The sequence below is a fragment of the Enoplosus armatus genome, chromosome 7, assembly GCF_043641665.1.
Source record: "Enoplosus armatus isolate fEnoArm2 chromosome 7, fEnoArm2.hap1, whole genome shotgun sequence".
Lineage (NCBI taxonomy): Eukaryota > Metazoa > Chordata > Actinopteri > Centrarchiformes > Enoplosidae > Enoplosus > Enoplosus armatus.
The window spans coordinates 11,359,517-11,380,523 of record NC_092186.1 but is presented as its reverse complement, the minus strand read 5'-3'; the positions used below and the strand labels follow the sequence as shown (position 1 = coordinate 11,380,523).

General features: G+C 43.2%; 1 protein-coding gene across 2 annotated transcripts in view; it reads left to right on the top strand.

Annotated features, from left to right (window-relative positions):
* Positions 1-21,007, top strand: part of ssbp4 (single stranded DNA binding protein 4) — a 79,024-nt gene that overhangs the window by 7,251 nt on the left and 50,766 nt on the right. For both annotated transcript variants that reach the window (XM_070909133.1, XM_070909132.1), the window contains exons 2-4: positions 3,027-3,099; positions 7,491-7,552; positions 14,971-15,055. In XM_070909133.1, the coding sequence (XP_070765234.1) occupies positions 3,027-3,099; positions 7,491-7,552; positions 14,971-15,055 (220 nt within the window). The remainder of the gene's footprint in view (positions 1-3,026; positions 3,100-7,490; positions 7,553-14,970; positions 15,056-21,007) is intronic.

The window sequence follows — 21,007 nt, the reverse complement described above, 5'->3', positions numbered from 1 at the left end:
AGTAGGGTCAGTGCATTATTTTTTACTATCTGCTTTTTTTACATAGCATTTTTTTGTTATACTGCCATTATTATGAAAAGCACGATGAATACATTTTTTGTTTCGTTTTTCTCGGACAAACCGTAATTAAACGTGATGGACTTGTTCCTAAACACAACACTGACCAGTTTCACTTAACGATACCGGGGCAGTCACTCCATTTGAGATCAATATTAAACATTTATAACAAGCAGTTTGCTCCTTCTTGTGACTCATTTTCTGCACATGCAATCTGTGAGCGGGCTTTTAGTAGTGACGCCTCCTTACAGACACACTGACCACCCCTCCATCACCACGTCCACACTGTAATGAAAACCCTTTTTTCTTTTTTAAGCGTATTTACACTATGTATCTGAAATGGGTGTTGATACAGTTATATCTGATGTAAGAGTGAGAAATAGAAGAGACGATAGCATCTAGTCTCTAATGCTAGTTGAAAACTGGTTTGGACCAGCTGCAGCAGATAATTTTCTTTTAGCAGATGGTTGTCAAGACATTGTAGAGAAATTCTGTGATATCTTTGTGAAGATAAAGAGTCAGGTTGTTCAACTCTGGCCCTGCTCATTATTGATTCATTCAGGATCATCCAGCATCAACCCAAACATCATAACTCTGTGTCTGCTCTGGCCTTGACGTGTGTGATCAGCATAAAAAAAGTCGCCCACTGTACACAAAAGCACAGCAGCTCCCCTCTACTCTATTTCAGACCTGGAGACAATTGCATACTGATGACTGCAGGCTGTGATGTCTGTCCAGGCTTCTGCATTGTAGTGTAAATATTGTGTTGCTTCTTTGTGCTGGCGAGGGTGCAAAGGTTGGTTTTGTCCTGATATAGTCAGAGTAAGAGGTCCAATGAGGAGTGGGCAATATATTGAATATTTGAGGTGTTCATGGTGATTTTGTTCCAGTTACAGAAGAAGACAACATTGTTGTTATCAAGTTGTTCTTCAGTTGAGTTTTGAGTCTGGCCCAGCTGAGGTAGTCTTGATCCTTTCTTGTCTCTCAGGGATGAACAGAGTCATTGTCTTTACCTTCTTGACAAGATAAAGACGATGACAAGTAACAAGGAGGAGGTAGCTGTTGAAGCAAAGAGAGTACTGATCAAGTCCCCCCCCCCCAAAAAAAAAAAAATCACACTCTGTCATATGGAGATGGTTTGACTTTAATGAATCACATTCAGAATAATGCACAGTCTTTTGTCAACTTTCTGCCTTTTTGCTTCTTCAGTTAAAAACAAGCGTTTTGTTCAGTCTGACATTCGATTGAAGTAGTTAACGGGCTAGTTCAACATTTGGGAAATTTGGGCTCATTTGCTTTCTTGCTGAGAGTTAGATTAGAAGATCGATACCACTCTCGTATCTGTACGCACAATTTTCAGCTACAGTCGGGAGATGGTTAGCTTAGCTTAGCATCAAGACTGGAAACAGCTAGCCTGGCTCTGTCTGAAGATAACAAAATGCGCCGACTAGCACCTCTCAAGCTCATTAATTAACGCATTATATTTTGTTTGTATAGTCCATATAAAAGCCAACTGTAAAAAGGACACATTGTGCTTTTACGAGAGGTTAAGTGTTGGACTATTTCTTAGCCGGAGCAGTGACTTCATGGAGTCTTGTCATCTTGTTGCCAGGCAACCAGACTTTTACTTGCTTTGTGAAAACATTAATTTTTACTCTTTGTATCAACACATCAAACAAACTGAAAGCCTTTCTGATTTTTTTCATAGAGGAAGTAAAACTGTGTGTTTAATTCACAATTTTCAGCGGTTGGAAACTAATTTAATAGAAAATATTAGTATTAGTATTTACAGATTTTTTGGTTCTCCCCATGACTAGTCACCATATTTCTCCTCTCAGCTACACTTTCCACCATTACTATGTGTGTTAAATAAAGGCTGTGCTGTGTTTAGCCATTTCAGGGAAATATCAAGTTGCACAGCATATTGTTTAGTGCCAGAAGATTTAAAGCTTGATAAAGACACATTTTTGCGATTAACACTAAATCAAATGACTCCTTATGATGTGAAAGGCTTGTTTGTAGAACCAAACCCACTGAGAGTCAACACCAAAGTCTCCCCTTTGCTACTTGTAGCAGTTGTGTTTTTGTTGTTGTTTTAGCATATGGTTGACTTCCAACAGTTCTCACTAACAGCCATACATTTGAACCGTATTTGGGCTTGTTGGACCAAGCCTGAGTTAAAATGTGAGTTCTGGAGTTAACACATGTCAGGATGTGAGGTTTAACTCCAATGGGATGCTCATGTTGCTCTGTGTCTGCTTCTTATGTTACATGTTATCTGTAAGGACTTGACAAGCCAACAATATTTGAGGGCTATGTGTCAACGAGTTTGTTTAGGAATCATTCGTCATCAGAAATGAATTACAGTTATTTAGCCTTTTTTTTTTACTCTTATATTATACTGATTCATAGGAAGGCATCAACATGCGCGTGACACCTAAAAATAACAGGAATCCAACAAGCAGTGTGGCGACATCTGAGAGTATAACTTCAGCCACGTCTGAGGATCTCTGTCCATGTTTCTCTCAGTGTCTACACTGGTTTGTTTTCAGCCTCTATGTCTCAACAGCAGAGTTCCTGAAACCACAGGGATATGGCTGAGTGCCACAGAGGCTCTTTAGCTCAGAGCTGCAGAGCTTTACATCACACATTTACAACCCCTCCACAGTGTATATGATCTTCAAACTGTAAAATCTTGTTTATCCAAGCTCCATCTACAATGACACAGTGATGATTTTCTGCCAATTGTGCACATTTGTTGGACTTTAGTTGATGGGCTACTTGGAGCGAAACAAGTGTGACACGTTTCGGCATGAAGAGAGAGCATGAGCTTGTTTTTTAATTTTGAAATAATCTTTCAAATGAGTGTTGTTTAGAGAGTGAAATGAGAGGGTTTAAGGAGCAAAAGTAAAAGATGTGATCCTCATAACTGACTTGGTTCTCTTTCTCTCTCTGTTTCTGTTTTCCAGGTTAGCTTTATATGTGTATGAGTATTTGCTGCATGTCGGCGCACAGAAATCAGCACAGACCTTCCTGTCAGAGGTAAGACGTTCTTTCAGTTTTACTTCCTGTGCTTGAAGCGTGACTGTGTGAATCTCCCTCTATTGTATGACCAGGGATGGAATTCACATTACAACTTGTTCTGTGTTCAAGCAGCTGTTGAGCTAAAAACTCTGGATATTGAAAACTGTGACAATATTAATACATTAACAAGCCAAGATTTGTTTTTGTCCTTTTTACAACAGCAATGTTCTTTTGACTGTTTATTAATTCGGGACAATGTAAACATGACATCGGCAGGGCTACTTAATATGATTACCCGCCCTTCATTATTAGCTCTAATTTGTAATCATAAACACTGTATAATTAGAGCAGTTTGACATATTGTAAGCATGTGTTGTTGCTCGCTCTCTGCTACGACATTTAAGAAGCAAAGCCAGTCCCTACTAAGTTAAATCGAATGTACCTTTTTATATTTGAAACCATTCCAAACATAACCATTTGTCCCAGGTCTGCTAGACTTATTAGTCTCATATTAGGCCCCTGAACTGTCGAAGAGGTAAGGTCTCTAATGTGTTGCATCCTCTTCCTTAATGGACATCCTTCCTGCTAATGGTCCCATGTCCAGGCCATCTCCTGCACAACACCTCTCCAGCCCACTGGCTTTATACAGCTCCACTTAATACACTCCCCAACACCGAGAGGACTTTGATGGCAAGCAAAGCCAGGTCTATATCGTTCAGCTGACATCATTTATCTGTCATTTCATCAGGTGAGCTCAGGGGAGAGTCACATAGAGATAGAGCTGTTGCACCCGCATAAACACACCAGATGTGAGAGTCTGGTAAGCTACTCAGTTTCAACAAGCAGTTCAACTGATCATCCATCTGGATGCGAGCACCAGGCTTTGATGAAGTAAGAGAGTTGAATTTAATGTTGAAATTAGCTTTTCTACTGATTTTATGTAAAGCAATGTCAGACTTAGTATTAAAGAACTAGTTCAACTAGTTTGAAATGTGCTTATTCGCTGGCCGGGAGTTAGAAGAGAGAATCTGTACCACTCTCATGTCTTTACAGTATTTATGAAGCTACAGCTAGCAGCTGGTTATCCTAGCTTATCATAAAGACTGGAAACAAAGGTAACAAGCACATCCAAAGCTCACTAATAACACATTACGATTAGATTTCCACTTGTTTGTAGTCTGTATGCTAAGCTAAGCTAACCGGCTACTGACTGTAGCTTCATATTTCAGTACAGACATGAGAGTGGTATACATTTTCTCATCTAAATCTCAGCAAGAAGGTGAATAAGCATGTTTCCTAAAATGTCAAACTATTTCTTCAATGGGATGGACCTTTAGAGTAGCGTTGATAGAGCTTCTGTGAGGTTTGCCTGTGACAGCTTTCAACCACAACCATTTATTTTACTTGGCCTGGGCAACAAAACAAGCTGTAAAAGAACTGTCACTATCAATATCAGATGATAATGCCCTCATTTGTATTTGTTAAAAAAGTTTGATCTCCTCTAGTTGTGTTGAAAAGGTTTTGGATTTTTGGAGAAAAAAAATCAGAAGAAAAAGTAAAATATCTCAAACGGAACAGTTACTTGCCCCAAATCTCCGTCGCTGAGACGAAGATGCATCAGTCAGACACAATCAGACAGAAATTGGTTGCCTTTGCTGATAGTGAGCAGGCAGGCAGAAGGGCGGGCAGGGCTGCTGGAGGCCGGCCCAGCTGCCAACAACCACGAGCGGACGTCTAAAATATGAAGCAAGGATGGAGGGAGCGGCACAGAGGATTAAGTGGTCGGGCTGCAGAGAGCCTGGCTCATTTCAGAGCCCTCGTGGGTGAATCTTCTTCAAGAGATTGAGTGTTATTGGTGAGCTGCTGGAAAAGGGTGAAGTTCTGGGTCGCAGGCAACCGGAGGCACACACACACACACACACACACACACACACACACACACACACACACACACATTTAGACGGCCTCAAACTGGAATTAAAACAACATCTACACAGACAGGGATTAAAACAACATACACGCAGACACACACAAACAATCCATGTCCACAAGGCATGCATGCTAAGACTGTTAAGTCAATTTGACGCCAGTTGTCTCAAATGTTGCGCCTGCAACAGTGTATTGCTTAATGATTCTGTTTATTTCAACCACAGCATCGTTTGTGTTTAGTTGTCTTATATGGTCAGAGTCAGTGTATTTGGATTAGACTGACAGTATTGGGTACATATCCGAGCAGCTTGACCTTTTACCTTTTCCCCCTTCATGTAGTGTAGGCTTTAAAGTGATTTCTCACGAATGATTTGTTCACTCAATATTCAGTCACCATGTTAGAACTCATTCAACGTTCTCCAGATCTTTCTTGGAGCACACCAACCTGATCACCCTCTCCTTGCTTAGATTTGTTCCTGTGTTTCTTAGTTTAATCATCTTCCTTTTTTTCTCTTCTGTTCCTCTCCATGTCCTCCTCCTAACTCTCCTCACTGTTCAGTGCCTCCCTGTTTCCCCCCTTTTCCTCCTGCTCGTTTCTCCTCACTACAGTGGTGCTCAGTGCAACTGCAACTTAAGAAAACACAAGCAAGTTAAGAAAATATCTTCACCGTTTTGACAACACATATGCCCCATTAAGAAAAGAAATTGCTGCAAATAAATAAAATACAAGCAAATTGAGAAATGCATTCAAGGAAACATGTATGGGGCACGTATGCTGCAGATCACACACAACAGAAGTGTCAAAGTTCATTCTTGACTTTACAGTCAGCAGTAGTTCAAAATTAAGAGATGTGGTTGAAAGCTCTGGGAAAGGATAGTTAGTGGACAACTAATGATTATTTTCATTGTTAATTAATCTGAAAATGTATCTTGATTCATCGATAAATACTAAAAATAAATGCCCATTATAATTTCAAATGGATTGTTCAGTCTAAGACCCAAAGAGATGCAGTTTACTAATATAAATGACAAAGAAAAGCATCACATCCGAGGACCTGAAACATGTAATGTTTGTAAATTTTACTTCAAAAATAAGTCAAACGAAACATCCAAATAGTTGATAATTAATTTTCTGTCGATCAACTTATGTATTACTTGACTTGGTTGCAGCTCGAAAGCGGATCTTGAATTAGGGGTTGTTTCACTGACTCTAAAAACTGATGAACACTAGTAATTAGAAGGCTAGCGTTACTGCAGGTGTCTGAATCATGTAATAGAATTTAAAAACTAATAAACAACACAGTTGACGAGTTATTAACTTCAGGATGTCATGCTAAGTGTATCCCGTAAACCTCTAAAGCGTGTCTCTATTTGACTCTGAATACGTTTTTCAGTTTGCTTGCATTTTATTTGTTGGCCGTGTTTTTTCTAAATCCAATGTATGTGTTGTTTAAGGGGTGAGGATGTTTTGTTTGTAATGCATTGAGATCTCTCAATCTCAACATCTATGTACCTCACAGTCTCTTTCTCACACACACACACACAGAAAAACATATAGAAATGTCTAAATAGTTAAGGGACTTCTATCCCCGCAGGTAGACTGAAGGCACACACACACACACACACACACACACACACACACACACACACACACACACACACACACACACACACACACACACACACACACCTGCTCAGTGCCATCTAATGAGAGCGCTATCACCTGGACTCTCCTGCCTCAATTAGCCTCTGTTCCTCTTCAGTGCGGGGCGTACACACACACACACACAAACACACACTCACATTTATAGTATACACACAATACACTTCTGTCCCCGAGAGGACTTTGCCACTCTATGCTCTCCTGCACAGTGCAGCACTCAGCTCTTTAGCAGCATTAAATCAACAGGCCCAACGCACATATGGCACATCACATCACTATAAACTGCACTGGGGAAATCTGTAGAATAGACACTCAAATAGAAATCTGAAGCTTGGATCCATTTTTCTATATGCATATATAGAAAACCCCCCCAGAAAAAAACAGACAAATCTCTGCTGCTGTCATGCTGTCCTCACAGACTCTGGTAAATCATGTATGTATGCAGCAAATGTGTGTGTGTGTGTGTGTGTGCGTGCAGAGTCATGTCAGTAGGAGTGTGTGAAGCAGGCAGCGGGTCCATTATCTCTCGCTGGATCTTATCTTGGTGTCCAGATACAGGCAGGAGCTCTGCTGGTTTGTGAGGGCAGTGGAGAGGGCCGCTGCTTCAAGACAGTCACAGTTTCTTATCCACAAACTCCGCACTGCACTGCACTTCACTGAGCTGCCCGTTGGCCTATTTTTCTGTCCGACTATCGCTCTGCCTGTCCAAAGTTGGAAGGACAGTTTGAGCAAAATGATTACATTATGCATAAAACATGCTGCAGTGTCTAATTTTTCATTTCTTCCCTCTGTCTTTTCATTCCTCTCTCCCTCTCAGATCCGATGGGAGAAGAACATCACACTTGGGGAACCTCCAGGATTTTTACACTCATGGTGGTGGTATGTATACGTTGATCCTCCCGCTCTTTCTCTCTCTTCACCACACACACACACATGTTTTCTCAACAGCTCACATTCATACTGTAGAAGTACTCTTGATGGTCTGAAAGAATGTGCAGGGGTGGAGAGGGACAGTAATTGTAGGGAATGCTAAGTGCATCATCTCACACATGTTTAAGTGCTGTACTCCTGGCGTCCCTCTGATTGACAAGTGAGCTAACTTGCCTTGCTCTGTTATTTAAGCTCAACTGTTTTTGTTTTTTTTAAGCTCACAAGTGTGCACTGTCCAATCAAAGTCAAAATCAGAGAGAGATCGCAGGATGTTTCAAAGTCTGACACTGAGGTTTTGCAAGTACAGTTCCCACAATGCTTTGGGGGATGTAAACAGGAAGTATATTCAGTTTTAAGATAAATATTCAGTGATTCACTGGGCTACAATTTGAGCCCCCGGTTTTTAGCCTATATTTGTAATATTTGTAAATTGGCAAATTGGCACCAGTAAAAGTATGCTGAATTAGCTATTAGCAGTTTTTGTTTGCATTGTGCCCATGAATGTACAGACAACTATTGCTGGATTACTTTGATACTGAAGAAAACTTTCAGGCAAATTCTGGAGTCATAAGGAGCATCTTTTTTCTATGATTTTTAAGCTGATTTATGCACATTTATTTGCGATTGACATCATATTTATATCCACAGAAAGTCACACTGAATTTACAAATATGTGTATTATGTCTGTGTGTTCAGATTTGACTGAGTTATGATTCAGAGGAGTGCCATTTTTGAGGGACAATTTAAAATAACTAAACTGCCTCCATGAGCAGCGTGTCACAGGCTCTGCTGTTTCTGCAACTGCTAACAGTGTTCGTGAGCAAGCCAAATCAACGTGCCAAACTACAGTAACTAACTTCCTGTTGTTTTTAGAGCTCAGGCATGCAACTGTCCCTTCCACATGTGTCCCGTCCTGCTCTAAACCTCCAATCCATCGTCAAGTTTATGTCTTTTTTTTAATCTGATGCTCCATTTAACAGAACAAGGCACTGACGTGAGTTGTTCCTATTTTCTTTCTGCGTCTTTAAACAAATCTGTCAGACCTCTTAATGCTAGATAAATAGAGGACAGTGTTTTCTATCTGGCTGCAAGAACAGGGTCAGTGGGCTTAGTCCCTGACACGTACACTGTTTTTCTCCATGTCTGAATTAGAGCGAATTGGGAACACCCAAATGTAGGATTCCCCCTTTCCAGTTGTCAGGCCAAGAGCTAGAAAATCCAACTTTATGGCAAAGAGGGGAGCAGACAGGCAGTAAGGAGGAAGCTGGGCAGCTGGAAAGGATGCAGACAAAGAATCAAGCAGGCAAACAGGCCGGGAAGTTGAGAGGCTGAATCCTCAGCAAGACAGCACGAGAGGCGAAGAGAGCCAGGATAAGAGGTTTGACAGGGCTCGCTTTGTTTGTCATTCAGGCTATCCTGCTCATCCCCAAAGCCCCCCGGCCGGCCCTGTGTAATAAACCCGGACATGCGGCTTCATTCATTCATCCTCGCTGGCCCCAGTGTGTGTTCTAATTGTGCAGCCTGTTGACACGGCTCATAATGGTCCTTAAAGAGCCTGGCTGCTCTCAACCTGACAGCCCTCAATTGGACAGCTACCAGTAATACTGACAGAATGACATACACAAACATACAGCGCAGCTTAAGTTTGCTCTGCCGAAACCAATGAGAGGGCTCAGGCAGACCGGCCCAGTCTGTGTGTGTGTGTGTGTGTGTGTGTGTGTGTGTGTGTGTGTGTGTGTGTGTGTGTGTGTGTGTGTGTTTGTGTGTTTGTGTGTGAAAGGGAAACTCAGAGCTCGTAGTGTGTGTTCTGACTGTATTGATATATTTCAGCACAGTGTGGGAGATTACCTAGTGTGTGTGTGTGTGTGTGTGTGTGTGTGTGTGTGTGTGCGCGTGTGTGCCAGAGAGCAGTTGGAGAGTAGGCTGATGATTAGCCAGGCTGAGCAGGGCAGGGCTCCACTGTAGTATGACCTAGCTGAAGGGGCGTCTGTCTGGGCCACGCAGCACGTGGACATGGAGACTTACTGGGGGTGGGGTCCAGGGGTCGGCTGCTGGGGGAGGGGGGGGGGGGGGCGGAGTCCCCTGTCCACCCTACGCCACGCAGCAAACCCCCCTTCAACCTCCAGCCTCCCCCAAAACAAAAGCTCCAGATGGTAGGAAAGCCACCAAACTCCCTCATCCCTCACCCTTTGCTCCCCCTCCCTCAACCTTTGTCTGGAGGCCTGTCCCTTTGTTTGCGGAAGAGAGACCCCCGAACGGATTAACTCTTTGCATTCCAGCCTCTTTTGTGTTAAACAGCCAAATCTAAGACCCCGACCCCTCCACCCTCCCAGCCCCGCCCCCGCTGTCCCCTCCTCAGCACGTCACTGAGGTTTTCTTCCCTCCTGTCTCTGCCTCTGTGGCTGTTTCCTGTAGGGCGGCGTTGGTGGGGGGGCTTGGGGGAGGGGGGATGTTGGGGGAGGAAGAGGGAGGCTGGTGGTGGGGGTCACTCATCCACATCTGTTGTTATGGGTGGAAGGATAAAGAAAAGGCTCAGCGAGGGCTGCAGGTGTTGATTGTGTCATTAGCTCCCTCTCTATTGGCTGCTGCTAGTTGTCTCCTCCTTATCCCAAAATCGATTGCTTTAACCAGTTTTCACTGGATGGCCCTCAATACCCCCCCCCCCCCCCCCCACACACACACACACACACACACACACACACCACACCCACAAAACACAAAACATACACACACATAAAAACCTTAGCAAAACAACAGTAGAGGGATCCTCTGTGTGATAGCCTCTAGCTGAAATTCTTGTTTGTGAGGGGCAGAGAAAACAGTGAGAGTACAGCCGTCCTCTGCCCTTAAATGTCTGGACTGCTCTTTATAAACACAGGTATCAGACAGTCTCCTCCACCTCCTTTCTCCTTCTCCTTCTCCTCTCCTTGCTCATCCTTCTTTCCTCACATCACATCATTCAGATTGTACATCGGAGCAGCTGAGTCAGAAAAACCACGTTAGCCTCGTAGTTGCAGTTCCGAGTCAGAGATGGACCATCGCTGGCAGTTATATCAAAATAAAGTCCAATATTAACGCTAATACAGTCAATTCAGCTCATCTAAAATGGGCTTGTATGTTTTGCGGCATGTTTTTGCAGAGCTTTTGTACTGAGTTCAACTTTAATATCATTGTTGGCCAATTGCAAACCCTCTTGACAGCACTGACGTTTGAAGGAACGGAGACTTGGAGAAGCCAAAATAAAAGGAGGTATCATATTAGCTTTGTCTCACCATGCGATGACCTCTCTGCTCCATAAAAGATGTTTTGCAGTCAGTCTTGACACAGGAGGAGATGGTATACATACTTTTGCTGAAATTAACTGCGTTGACTTGCTGTCCGGTTACAGACCAAGAGCGCAAATATTAACTACAGCACTTTGTCTTTTTCTGTCCAGACGGTCTCTCAAGTCTCCACCGTGTACCTGAATGCATGAGAGAATGAATATCCTCCGCCTGTGTGTGTGAAAATCAAACTTTATTTTATGGTTGGCTCCCCTCAAGCTGTCAGTCTTCCTGCGATGACGGTTGCTGTAATTATTAGCCACAGTCCAAAGGGAGTGTTCCTGATTTACATGGCGCTGTGTTGTTTCCTCCTGCGTGCTGAATGCATTGCTGCCACCAGGAGAATAGCTGGTACTTGAGTCAAGGTAATAAAGACAACTGGAAGGGTTGTGTTTGCCCGCCTCCGCTCTTTGATGGCAGCATTTTGTCCCATTAAGAAGAGCCTGTTCTGATAAGAGGAGGAGACGGAGTGGTCGGCTCTCTGTGACTTGATGTTTTTTTGGACTCTCTGTTTCTTTCACTCATGCTCTGGCTGCCTCCTTATCTCCATCTGTCTCCATCTCTGTCTTCATTTCTATGTATATTTTTCTCTCTCTCTTCACTCACTCACTGACTGACTGACTGACTGACTGACTGACTGACTGACTGACTGACTGGCCAAAGACACACACAGGATTATCATGTAGACCTGCCACCAGCAGCCTGAGTGTCTGTCTTTCCGTGTCTTTGTTTACTCTCCTTATTATAATGGGAAAGCACATTGTAACCACCGGCTTTGTCAGACCACAGTTAATTGCAAATAATTATCGTGATGGCATTTAATTTTAGTAATTGTCTTCTTCTGGACGGCTGGACGCTAATCCCTTCCTCCTCTGTTCTGGATACAAAGTGTGTGTGTGTGTGTATGTGTGCTGACAGTGCCAGCTCTTATTTTTATACCCTCTTTTTTTCTCTCATTTGAATGAATAAAAAAGGAGTTTGCATGACCCGAAGCTGCAATTTAAATCTGTCCTGTGACTCTTCAAAGTAAGAGCGGTTAGAGTTTCCTTCTGCACGGAGTTGTGTGGCTTTACTACACCATAATACCATAAAGAGCTTGCCTTGATGAGATGATTAGATTGAAATGATTAGATAATTGGATAGAAAATTTAGTATTACAAGGGTGTGCAGAGTACAAGATTTCTTGCAGATTGCTGGTGCTAATTAACCGCGAATGTTGACTTCCCAGATAATTTCTAAAGATTAGCGTCTCTGAAAAGGAAGCGACAACAACTATGACATGGGCTTTCCCTTTTTTAAATGTGGGTGGGATTCAGTCAAATCACAGCTAACAATGGTCCCATCCAGACTTTGCCTGGATTCAGTCCCAGTGACACATGAGATGGTACAGTAGATGGGAATGGATTTGTTTTCCCCTGACGACTGAAAATCTTGTGTTCAGAAAATCTGCCTTTCATTAGTACAATATTAGAGTAATTATGCTTGCTAATCCAACACCTTTTCATATCTAATGGCTCCTTTCTTACCGTCCTAACTCTATAGGGAAGAATGTATTCCACCACCTAAAATAATATCAGAATAATGAAAGTCTTGGTTTCTACGTTTAGTCTCGTCCACCAGCGATCCTGCTTCAGATTATGCAGAGACACAGAGAATGAGATTTCCCTGCATGGCTCAGACTGATGTGGGTCAGCTGTTCAAATCGCAATATATTTCTGACTCCACAGGCCATGAGATGTTAGATCACCTTTCCCCTGCCCCCGCGCCTGTACCTGGTTGTCTTTTCGGTAACAAACTGTAACCTGCGTCCCATTTCATTTCCCTGAGAGCTGATTGGATTTGCGATGATCGCCGCCTTTTCAGCGGCGGCTCGTGTCTGACGGAGCAGCAATCTCTTTAACACCAACCGATAGATATGATAATGTACACTGGCTTTATTGTCAAGTGACAGAAAGGGCAGCACAGCACACACACACACACACACACACACCATATGTGTTCAGCACCGTCTTTGCACAGTCCCTCTCTGTTCCTTCAGCGCCCTCCTTGTCTAGAGGGGACCCCAGTGCTCGCTGAACGCCTCAGGGCACCGACTCTGTCTTTTAGTCTTTAAATACTTTAATAACACATTTCTATTGTAGTTCATATGCTTTGAGAGGTTGGAATTGTTTGCCTAAAGGGTTGACATTTATTGTTCATGATTCTTTTTATTTTTAGGACACCTATTGTTGCACTCTTGTTTTTTTGATGGCCTCAAATAACAAAAATCAAAAGAACATCAGGGAAAGTGTAGATCAGGGTTCAACAATGTTTTATAATAACCGTATTTAACAAGATAACAACACTAAACCATGAAAATCAAACATCTTGTTCGATGAAAAAATGACCCTCGTGTGACAGGGAGCTGGTGAGCGATTCTCCAGACAGTTATGGGCGATCAGCTAATATTTTCTGCTCCATTTTGCAGTCTGTCATATCAAGTGTCACGGCTGTTCCCAACATCAGCACAAAGAATGCACGTAACAGTTTATTTGGACCTTTTAAATGACAGCGAGAATTTCCTCTCATGACTTCAGCAGTTCTTTTTTTTTAATACGTTGTCTATGAAATCAATATCTTGAAGAAGGAGAAGTCCTTTAATGTGGACCGGCTTAGCAGGTACTTAATTTCAGCGCAGTAATTAAGGGTCCATTTGGAGTGGGACCTGGTGGCCCCTGCTGCCCCGGAGGAGTGGAATTGGTCTAATTAACTAATATGAGTACGGCTGATTGGGCAGTAAGTAACATAATCACAGCTGATTGGTCAATAACCTGCAGGTCGCCAGGGCAGCCTGAGAGGAACATTTGGCGACCCGTCCTTCCGGGGTAAAAGCTCCGTGGAGCCGAGCTGCAGGCTTCAGGCTGGACTGTAGGACTGTGTGGAGGCTGCAGTGTATCTGACTAAAGAGGGTTCCTGTTTCTATTTGGCTTTTTAATAGTGCTTTGCATCGAAACTCAATACTATTTGAGTGCTGATGGAAATGTGTTTTTTAGTATTGAAAACTGTCAAGGAGAGCTGAAAAGTGGGTTAATCGATAAGTCGATCAACAACAATTCATTTCAGTTATTTTTTGAGCAAAAAGGCAAAAAAATCAGTGATTCCAGTTCTCAAATGTGAATATATGCTTGTTTTTGTAGTCCTCCATTATAGTAAACTAAACATATGTGGGGTTTTGACAGTTGGTTGAGCAAAACAAGCAATTTAAATATGTAAACTTGGGCTTTGGAAAATTGTGATGGACATTTTCCTCTAAACAATTAATTGAGAAAATAACACTAAATGCTTTGCAGGTCTTGTTTATGTGTTCTTTGATAAGATAAGATATAAGATCCTGAAGTTCCTGATTTATGTCATAATTTTGCCAATTAAATACGTATTTGGTAAAAGAAAAGGGCAGATTCCCGCACATAATGTCTTCCATTCAAGACATTTATTGAGTTGGTATATCAAACTTGTTCTTTGCTCTCAACAGACCCTCGACTATTTTATTTCTGCAAAGTTCTCGTATGGCTGCTTGTCTTAAGGCACCATTTAACGATGCTGCCACAGTTGTACTTATGATTTAATAAATAAGAAAGAACAAATAATATTGACACGGGTCTCCCAGTGAGCAATGACTCACTTACGTTTTTGTTGCTATGTGGTTCTTACCTTCGTCAGCACCCGAGAAGGTGCACTTGTGAATGTTGAGCGCAAAGTAATCCTTTTAAACACTGCTGTTTCAGAGGCGTTTGGCTTGCGTTGCACAGGAAAAAATGTGTAACACTCAAAGAAACTTGTATCATATTCATACCAGTATTTCAAATGATTCCTAGCTCTACTTTTTAATTGTCTAAGTAGATTTGTTGTACCACCAACAGCCCCCTTTAACCACTGTCACTCATAACATTGCACACAAACTCGTATCCATTAACTGTAGAAACACACAAACCAGCAACATAATATGTCTATGGATCACACAGTGAAGTGTCTAACTGCTGTCGCTCTCTTGTCCTGTGTGCACAGTGTATTCTGGGATCTGTACTGCGCCGCCCCGGACCGGAGGGAGACATGTGAACATTCCAGCGAGGCCAAGGCTTTCCATGACTATGTGAGTGAACTGAACCAACCCTCATGTTGTGTACGAGGGGCACAAATAACTAACACATCCAAAACTTGGACGCACACACTTGCACATGCTTGTGAGCACATACAAGCACACGCACGAGTGTGTATCAGAGGGAAGAGACTATACTCTCTGTGATAATGCTGCTGGTTCTTGTTTTGACATGTCTGGGCTGCCTGCTGCAGCCTCTCTTCTGGATGGGACAGACGTCTGAAATAGCATAGCTTTTAAAAATGCAACACCTATGAACACCACTTGTATATTTTATGGGAAAGGCCTTAGACTTCCATCTTTGAATTTTTAAAGTCTAATAGAGTGTCCTCATGCTGTTCTGCTACATTTCACATGACCAGCCTTGATTAGATATCAGTTTTCAAACGTCCGCCTCAGCCGCATGACTCTGTAGCTCATCTGCTGGCCGTACTTCCTCAAATGCTGACCCCTGACCCCTCGGGTCTTAGCGAAACCGCCGGCCTGAGGTGAGAGGTCACTGCGCTGCCTGGCTATTTATTGGTTCACTCAAGGCTTCAGTAAAAAGGTCAAAGCACATAAAGCAGCTGGCCGATCGCACGAGCACATTAACGCACACATTCACAAACAATACATGTACACACAGGACACATTTAGAGCTGGACCGGCTCTGCTCGTTGTGGCCGCGGGGCGATGAAAGGTCAGGGTCCACGGCCCTCTTGACCCTCTCATCTTCTGAGGGGTCGGAGCAGTCGATCAGTAACCTATCGACCACACGCGCACACACACACACACACACACACACACACACAGGTTGATGTGTGAGTGGATCGACTGCAGCTGAAACTCTTTGTTGGTCCAGCTCTCGATTGTGGCCCTCACTTAACCTTCTCACTTCCTGTCAGTTTGGGTTTTAAAATGGATTTCTATACTTTACCTTGATTGTCTTACGTTTTTGCTTGTCCACACTGTATTAAATATTTGCACTGTGTTTCCTTGAGACGTGTTTGACTAAGGATTACACGGGTGTTGGGATGTTGACTGGACGGACTGCTTCAGCTACTAGATTATCGTTCCACCTGGGCAGAAGTGAAACCTGAAATGGATTAGAGGCGCTATTCTTACCATACGCCTTTCATTCAGACTGTTTTAGCCCGTAGCCAGTCACCCATTCAGTTGAACTCTCTTATGAGGTTTGACAGCAAAAGTGTGAGCACTTGTCAGCTGAACAGATTACATTTGTTGTGCTTGTACTATGCATGTGTGTTGATGTGTGTGTGTGTGTGTGTGTGTGTGTGTGTCTGCTCCTGCCTGTGTGTGTGTGTGTGTGTGTGAGTGTGTGTGTGTGTGACCACCATAAGGTTAATTACATGGTTAATTAAACCTAGTAGTTAATTAAATCTGACAACTGTGTCTAATTAATCTAAATGCAATATAATTTCCTACACCTTTCTCCAGAGGTAGGCCAGCTGGATACCTGCATGTCAGCTCTTTAGCGGCTCCGGTTTGACAGGCCTGGTCAATATATGGCTGAGCATTGGGCTTCACATTCTGCTGCTATAAAAGACACATTTTAAAAGTCTGTGTGCTTCAGTCTCTGGCTACATAAATCCGTCAGCTGAGAGTGAGGATCACTAATCCTGCTGTATATTTGACCACAGAGGGGAATAAACTAAATGTAGACGTGAACTGTTGTGAAGGAATTGAGCTATTGAGTAAATGGGACACTATGAGGACAAGCGCATACCTTTTGTTGTAGTTCAAGGATTCAGACAGTGATGTTTGACCTTCGACCTGGCTCAAGTTCAGGAGGTCAGAGTGTGCGAGCTGTCTGACTGAGAGGGCTGATTTGTTGTTGATGCATTCTTAATTATTAACATTATTAATTTTAAGAATGAGATGTTAGCCTTTAACTCCTTTAGATGCAGTTTTCCGATTTTATTTTCCCCTTATGTGGCGTTAATGTTGAAAAAATCATCTTATTCCAAGACTCCATGACTTCATTGTTTCACAGTTTCAACAAATAAATATTGTTGTGCATGATTTCTTTTTAATATTCAATCTCACGTATGTGAAGAAATGTTGTGATCTTCACTGGAGTTTAAAATAAAGTTACGTGTCTCTGAACAGCGTTTGGCTGCACAGCATGAGTTGGTAATGACTGACCCAGGGGGCCGCTGCTTTTTAGTGAAGCTATTTTATAATAAAGGATTTGTTTTTCTTTTGATTCGATCTATTTGTTTGTTGATTGTAAAGGCTGGAACTTTTATCCAGAGTGGCAGTCAACAGTAAAGCACGGCAACAAAGTGTGTGTGTGCATGCACAGAGGGCGTGGCAGAGGCTCTGACAACAGTAAAATGCAGGAGTTGGTGTGTATGTGTGCTTTTGTGACTGTTGCCGTGTGTGTGTGTGCGTGCGTTTGTGTGGCAGAGAGAGTGTCAGGGTCAAAGCGTGTGAATCCCCCGGGTGATGAGGGGTCTGTCTGTCTCTGATTAACTCTGGCTCCTTGGTCCCCGCAGACCGACGGCCTGATCAAGTCTCTATCACGGCCCCTTGCTGATAACGGCTCCCTCATTCCCCCAAGTCCCCCCGGATCACAGAGTAAAAAACAACGCTACACTCTCCGCTCTGTGTGTCGTTCAGCAGGAATAGTGAAAGAGGAATGTGTGTAAGATAAATTGGTTTGTTTTTATTTATATTTTATTATTATTATTATTTTTTATAATTTATAGTCTTCTCTGGTAGCTACGTTGTTAGTTTGTTGTGGATAACAATGAGAAAATATCACCGCTGTCCTATAAAATTGATATTTAGAAATACTTAAATGCTTATTTGTTTCCTGGAACTAATCTGGTTGCTAGGCAACATGGAGCCACAGTACAGTCTTAGTTACAGATTTGGTTTGGCTCGGCACCGTTTGGCTCAATTTGGCCCGGTTTGAAGGCACCTCTTACTCAGCCCTGTCCTACTGGCCCCCATTGTGAGCGATGATGTAGACTTTGTGGACTCTCCAGTTTGGGGAAGATAATGGAATATAATGTGCTAATCCTCAGATCTGGGGACTGGTTGACAGCTAATCCAGGGGAATGTGGTGGGATTGGAGCCCTGGCCGCACTCCCAGAACTGGAGGCCTCTGACTAGCTGGATCGCTGGTTGGCTTCACCTCGGGTTGGTGAATGTGCAATCATAGCCACTCGAACTCATGCGCAAAAACACACTCGCACACGCAGGCACGCTTGTGTGCATGTCACACACCCACACTCGTATGCAAATGAATGCACGCACTGAAAGTGAGCAAGACGATACTGTATCATAAGGAGCTGGAGCAGCCTGAAGTCTTGTACCTCTGTAAAGTAATTTAAGTGGTCTCTCTTGTCGTCTTAATTGTTGGAGTTGTGTTGCTGTCCTTCCTCTTCACATTGCCTTTTAATCATGTTTATTTCCTAAAAGAGATCCGCACATCTTATAGTCCTCTTTTCTGCAGGAATTCGGATGTTCCTCAAAAGAGCACTTTGTTGAGGAAACGTGTTTGATTATAAGAACATGGCACGTCTTTAGTAACTCAATATGAATGATTAAAGGACGGGAGCTTTGTGATGAAGAAAGCATACATATTGACGAGCGAGCAGCCACACACACACACATATTCTTGCTCACATTAAAGCAGGCAGAAGAATGAGTCTCTGTTTTCTCTGACAAACACACACACACATGCGTGCACTTGCAATCGCAGACAAACAGTCTTTCAGGAAGCGATACACTCGGCCTTGTTGTTGCAGACATTTTGCTTCGCCCCAGCCAGAGGTCACAGCCCCAAACATCTGCGATTCATGCCAATCTGGGTTCACTGCCTGCGGAGTGTCACAGATTTAGTGCCACAAGTGCGTCATTCACATCGCAGTGCTTCACTGACTCCGCGCAGCTCTCGGCTTATTGATGACAACTGTCACGATGATGGCTGAGATGGAGGAAGTCAAATGTGGGCATCGAAACATTTTCTTTTAAACATCACACCCTGTCCAAAAACAGATCACGTGAAAGTTAATGATAATCGTATAACCGTCATATATCAAACATTCACTGGTACCTCCTCAGATGTGAGGATTTGCAGTTTTTCTCTGTTTTTATGTCATTGTAAATTGAGTATATCTGGATTTTGGACCATTTTTTGGACAAAAACGAGCAATTAGAACGAGGCATGTTGGGCTGTGTGAAATCATGATAATTTCTTACTATTTTATGACATTTATAGGCTAAATTATTAATTTTAGGGCTGCTACTAACAATTATTTTCATCATTAATTAAGCATTTTGTTTACAAAAATAGTGAAACATGCCCATCACAATTTCCCAGATACTGAGGTGGCGCCTACAGATGTCTTGTTTTGTCGACCAACTGGCCAAAACCCAAAGATATTCAGTTTAAAATCAAATATGTTGAGAAAAGGAGCAAATCCTCACATTTGTGAAGCTGGAACTAACAAATGTTTGGCATTTTTGCTTGAAAAATGACTCAAATGATCAATTGATCAGTCGACTAATCGATTAAACAAGTAATTGTCTCAGCTCTAAATCAATTAATCGAAATAAAAGAATAGTGAAAATAAGTTGATCCGCTCCCAGCATGCAGTGTGCAGTAGGTGGGCGGAGGTGCGCTGTTGGCTGTTGCCTGGGGATTCTTTGAGAGGGTTAAACATTTGTTAGGCTGGACCACAGTAACAGGTGGCACGAGGGGAGGAGCTGCACTCTGTAAACAACCGTTGATGGCCAAGCCTTTGTCTGTGATTTCGTGTGTGTGTGTGTGTTTTCCGTCTCCACAACTCCCTGTGTTGCTGTACCAGGTGCTCACTCGCCTAATTTGAACGCCACACGTCTGCTGAAGCCCTTCCTTTCCTTTCATAGCTGTCTTTGTCTCTGTCCTTTTATTCCAAGACAGAATTTACTCATCCTGCACCGTTTCTTTTTCCTGCCTCAATTCCTCTCAGGTCTTTTTCACCGCCAACACCCCCCACCACCCTTCACCATCCTCCACCTCCCCCCCTTCTGCTCTTTCTTTCCTTTCCTCTCTGTTCCACGCTCTCTTTCTTATTCCTCCCCCTCTCTCCTTTTGCCTCCCTCCCTCCCCTCCCGCCGCCCTCCCCTTCTCTCAGAGGAGATTGATTGGGTAATCTGGCTGGGTGCCAGTAGTGCCCGCTTTCTTGCTCGGGGGAAGGAGAGAAGCGGGGGCGACATGACGACATGCAGGAATAATAATAACATCCATAATATAGGCAGAATAGGTATGGATGGAGGGATGAAGAAGAGGAAGGGAGAGCGGAGGAATGGAGCCAGCGTTGGCACGGCGACGTCGTCTTTATACAGATTCTCCTGGTCGTTTTCGGTTTAAATATAGCCTACACACAAACGGCATGCCACAACACCGTGTCTCCATTTCTGTCTGTCTCTATCTGTCTTTCTATCTTTCAATGCCCCCCCTCCCTCGCTCACTCCCTCCCTCACCTCCTCCGTTTGCGCCTGTGTCGTCTTTTAATATCAAACAGTGCGTGGAATGCAGGCTGCAGGCAGACGGGCGTTGAGCGAGAGGACGCTGTCTTTGTGTGCCGTTGTTTACCTTTGTTACCGTCTAAATGAAAAAGGCCAGTTGGCTCCTCTGTCTGTGTATACCTTTCCCTATCTGAGGGAAGCAACAAAGCCTGAAAGTGCTGCCCTCAAGCTGTGTATGTGTTCGGCTGGAGGTCTGGAAGTGACAGAAGCAGAAGATCAAATATTGTTTATGATTCCCTTCCTCGCAGGTTCATTCTGGGCAAGTTTAAAATGTGCTGCGGTTTAGCATTTGATCTTGACTCCGCAAAGCATGGGGCTCCCGGATCTGTGTTTGACAGAGACAGACAGGAGACAGACAGATGGAGACGACAAACCGGGGACAGAAAGACAGAAAGCAAGAGGGAGTTGGAGAAGGAGAGGGGG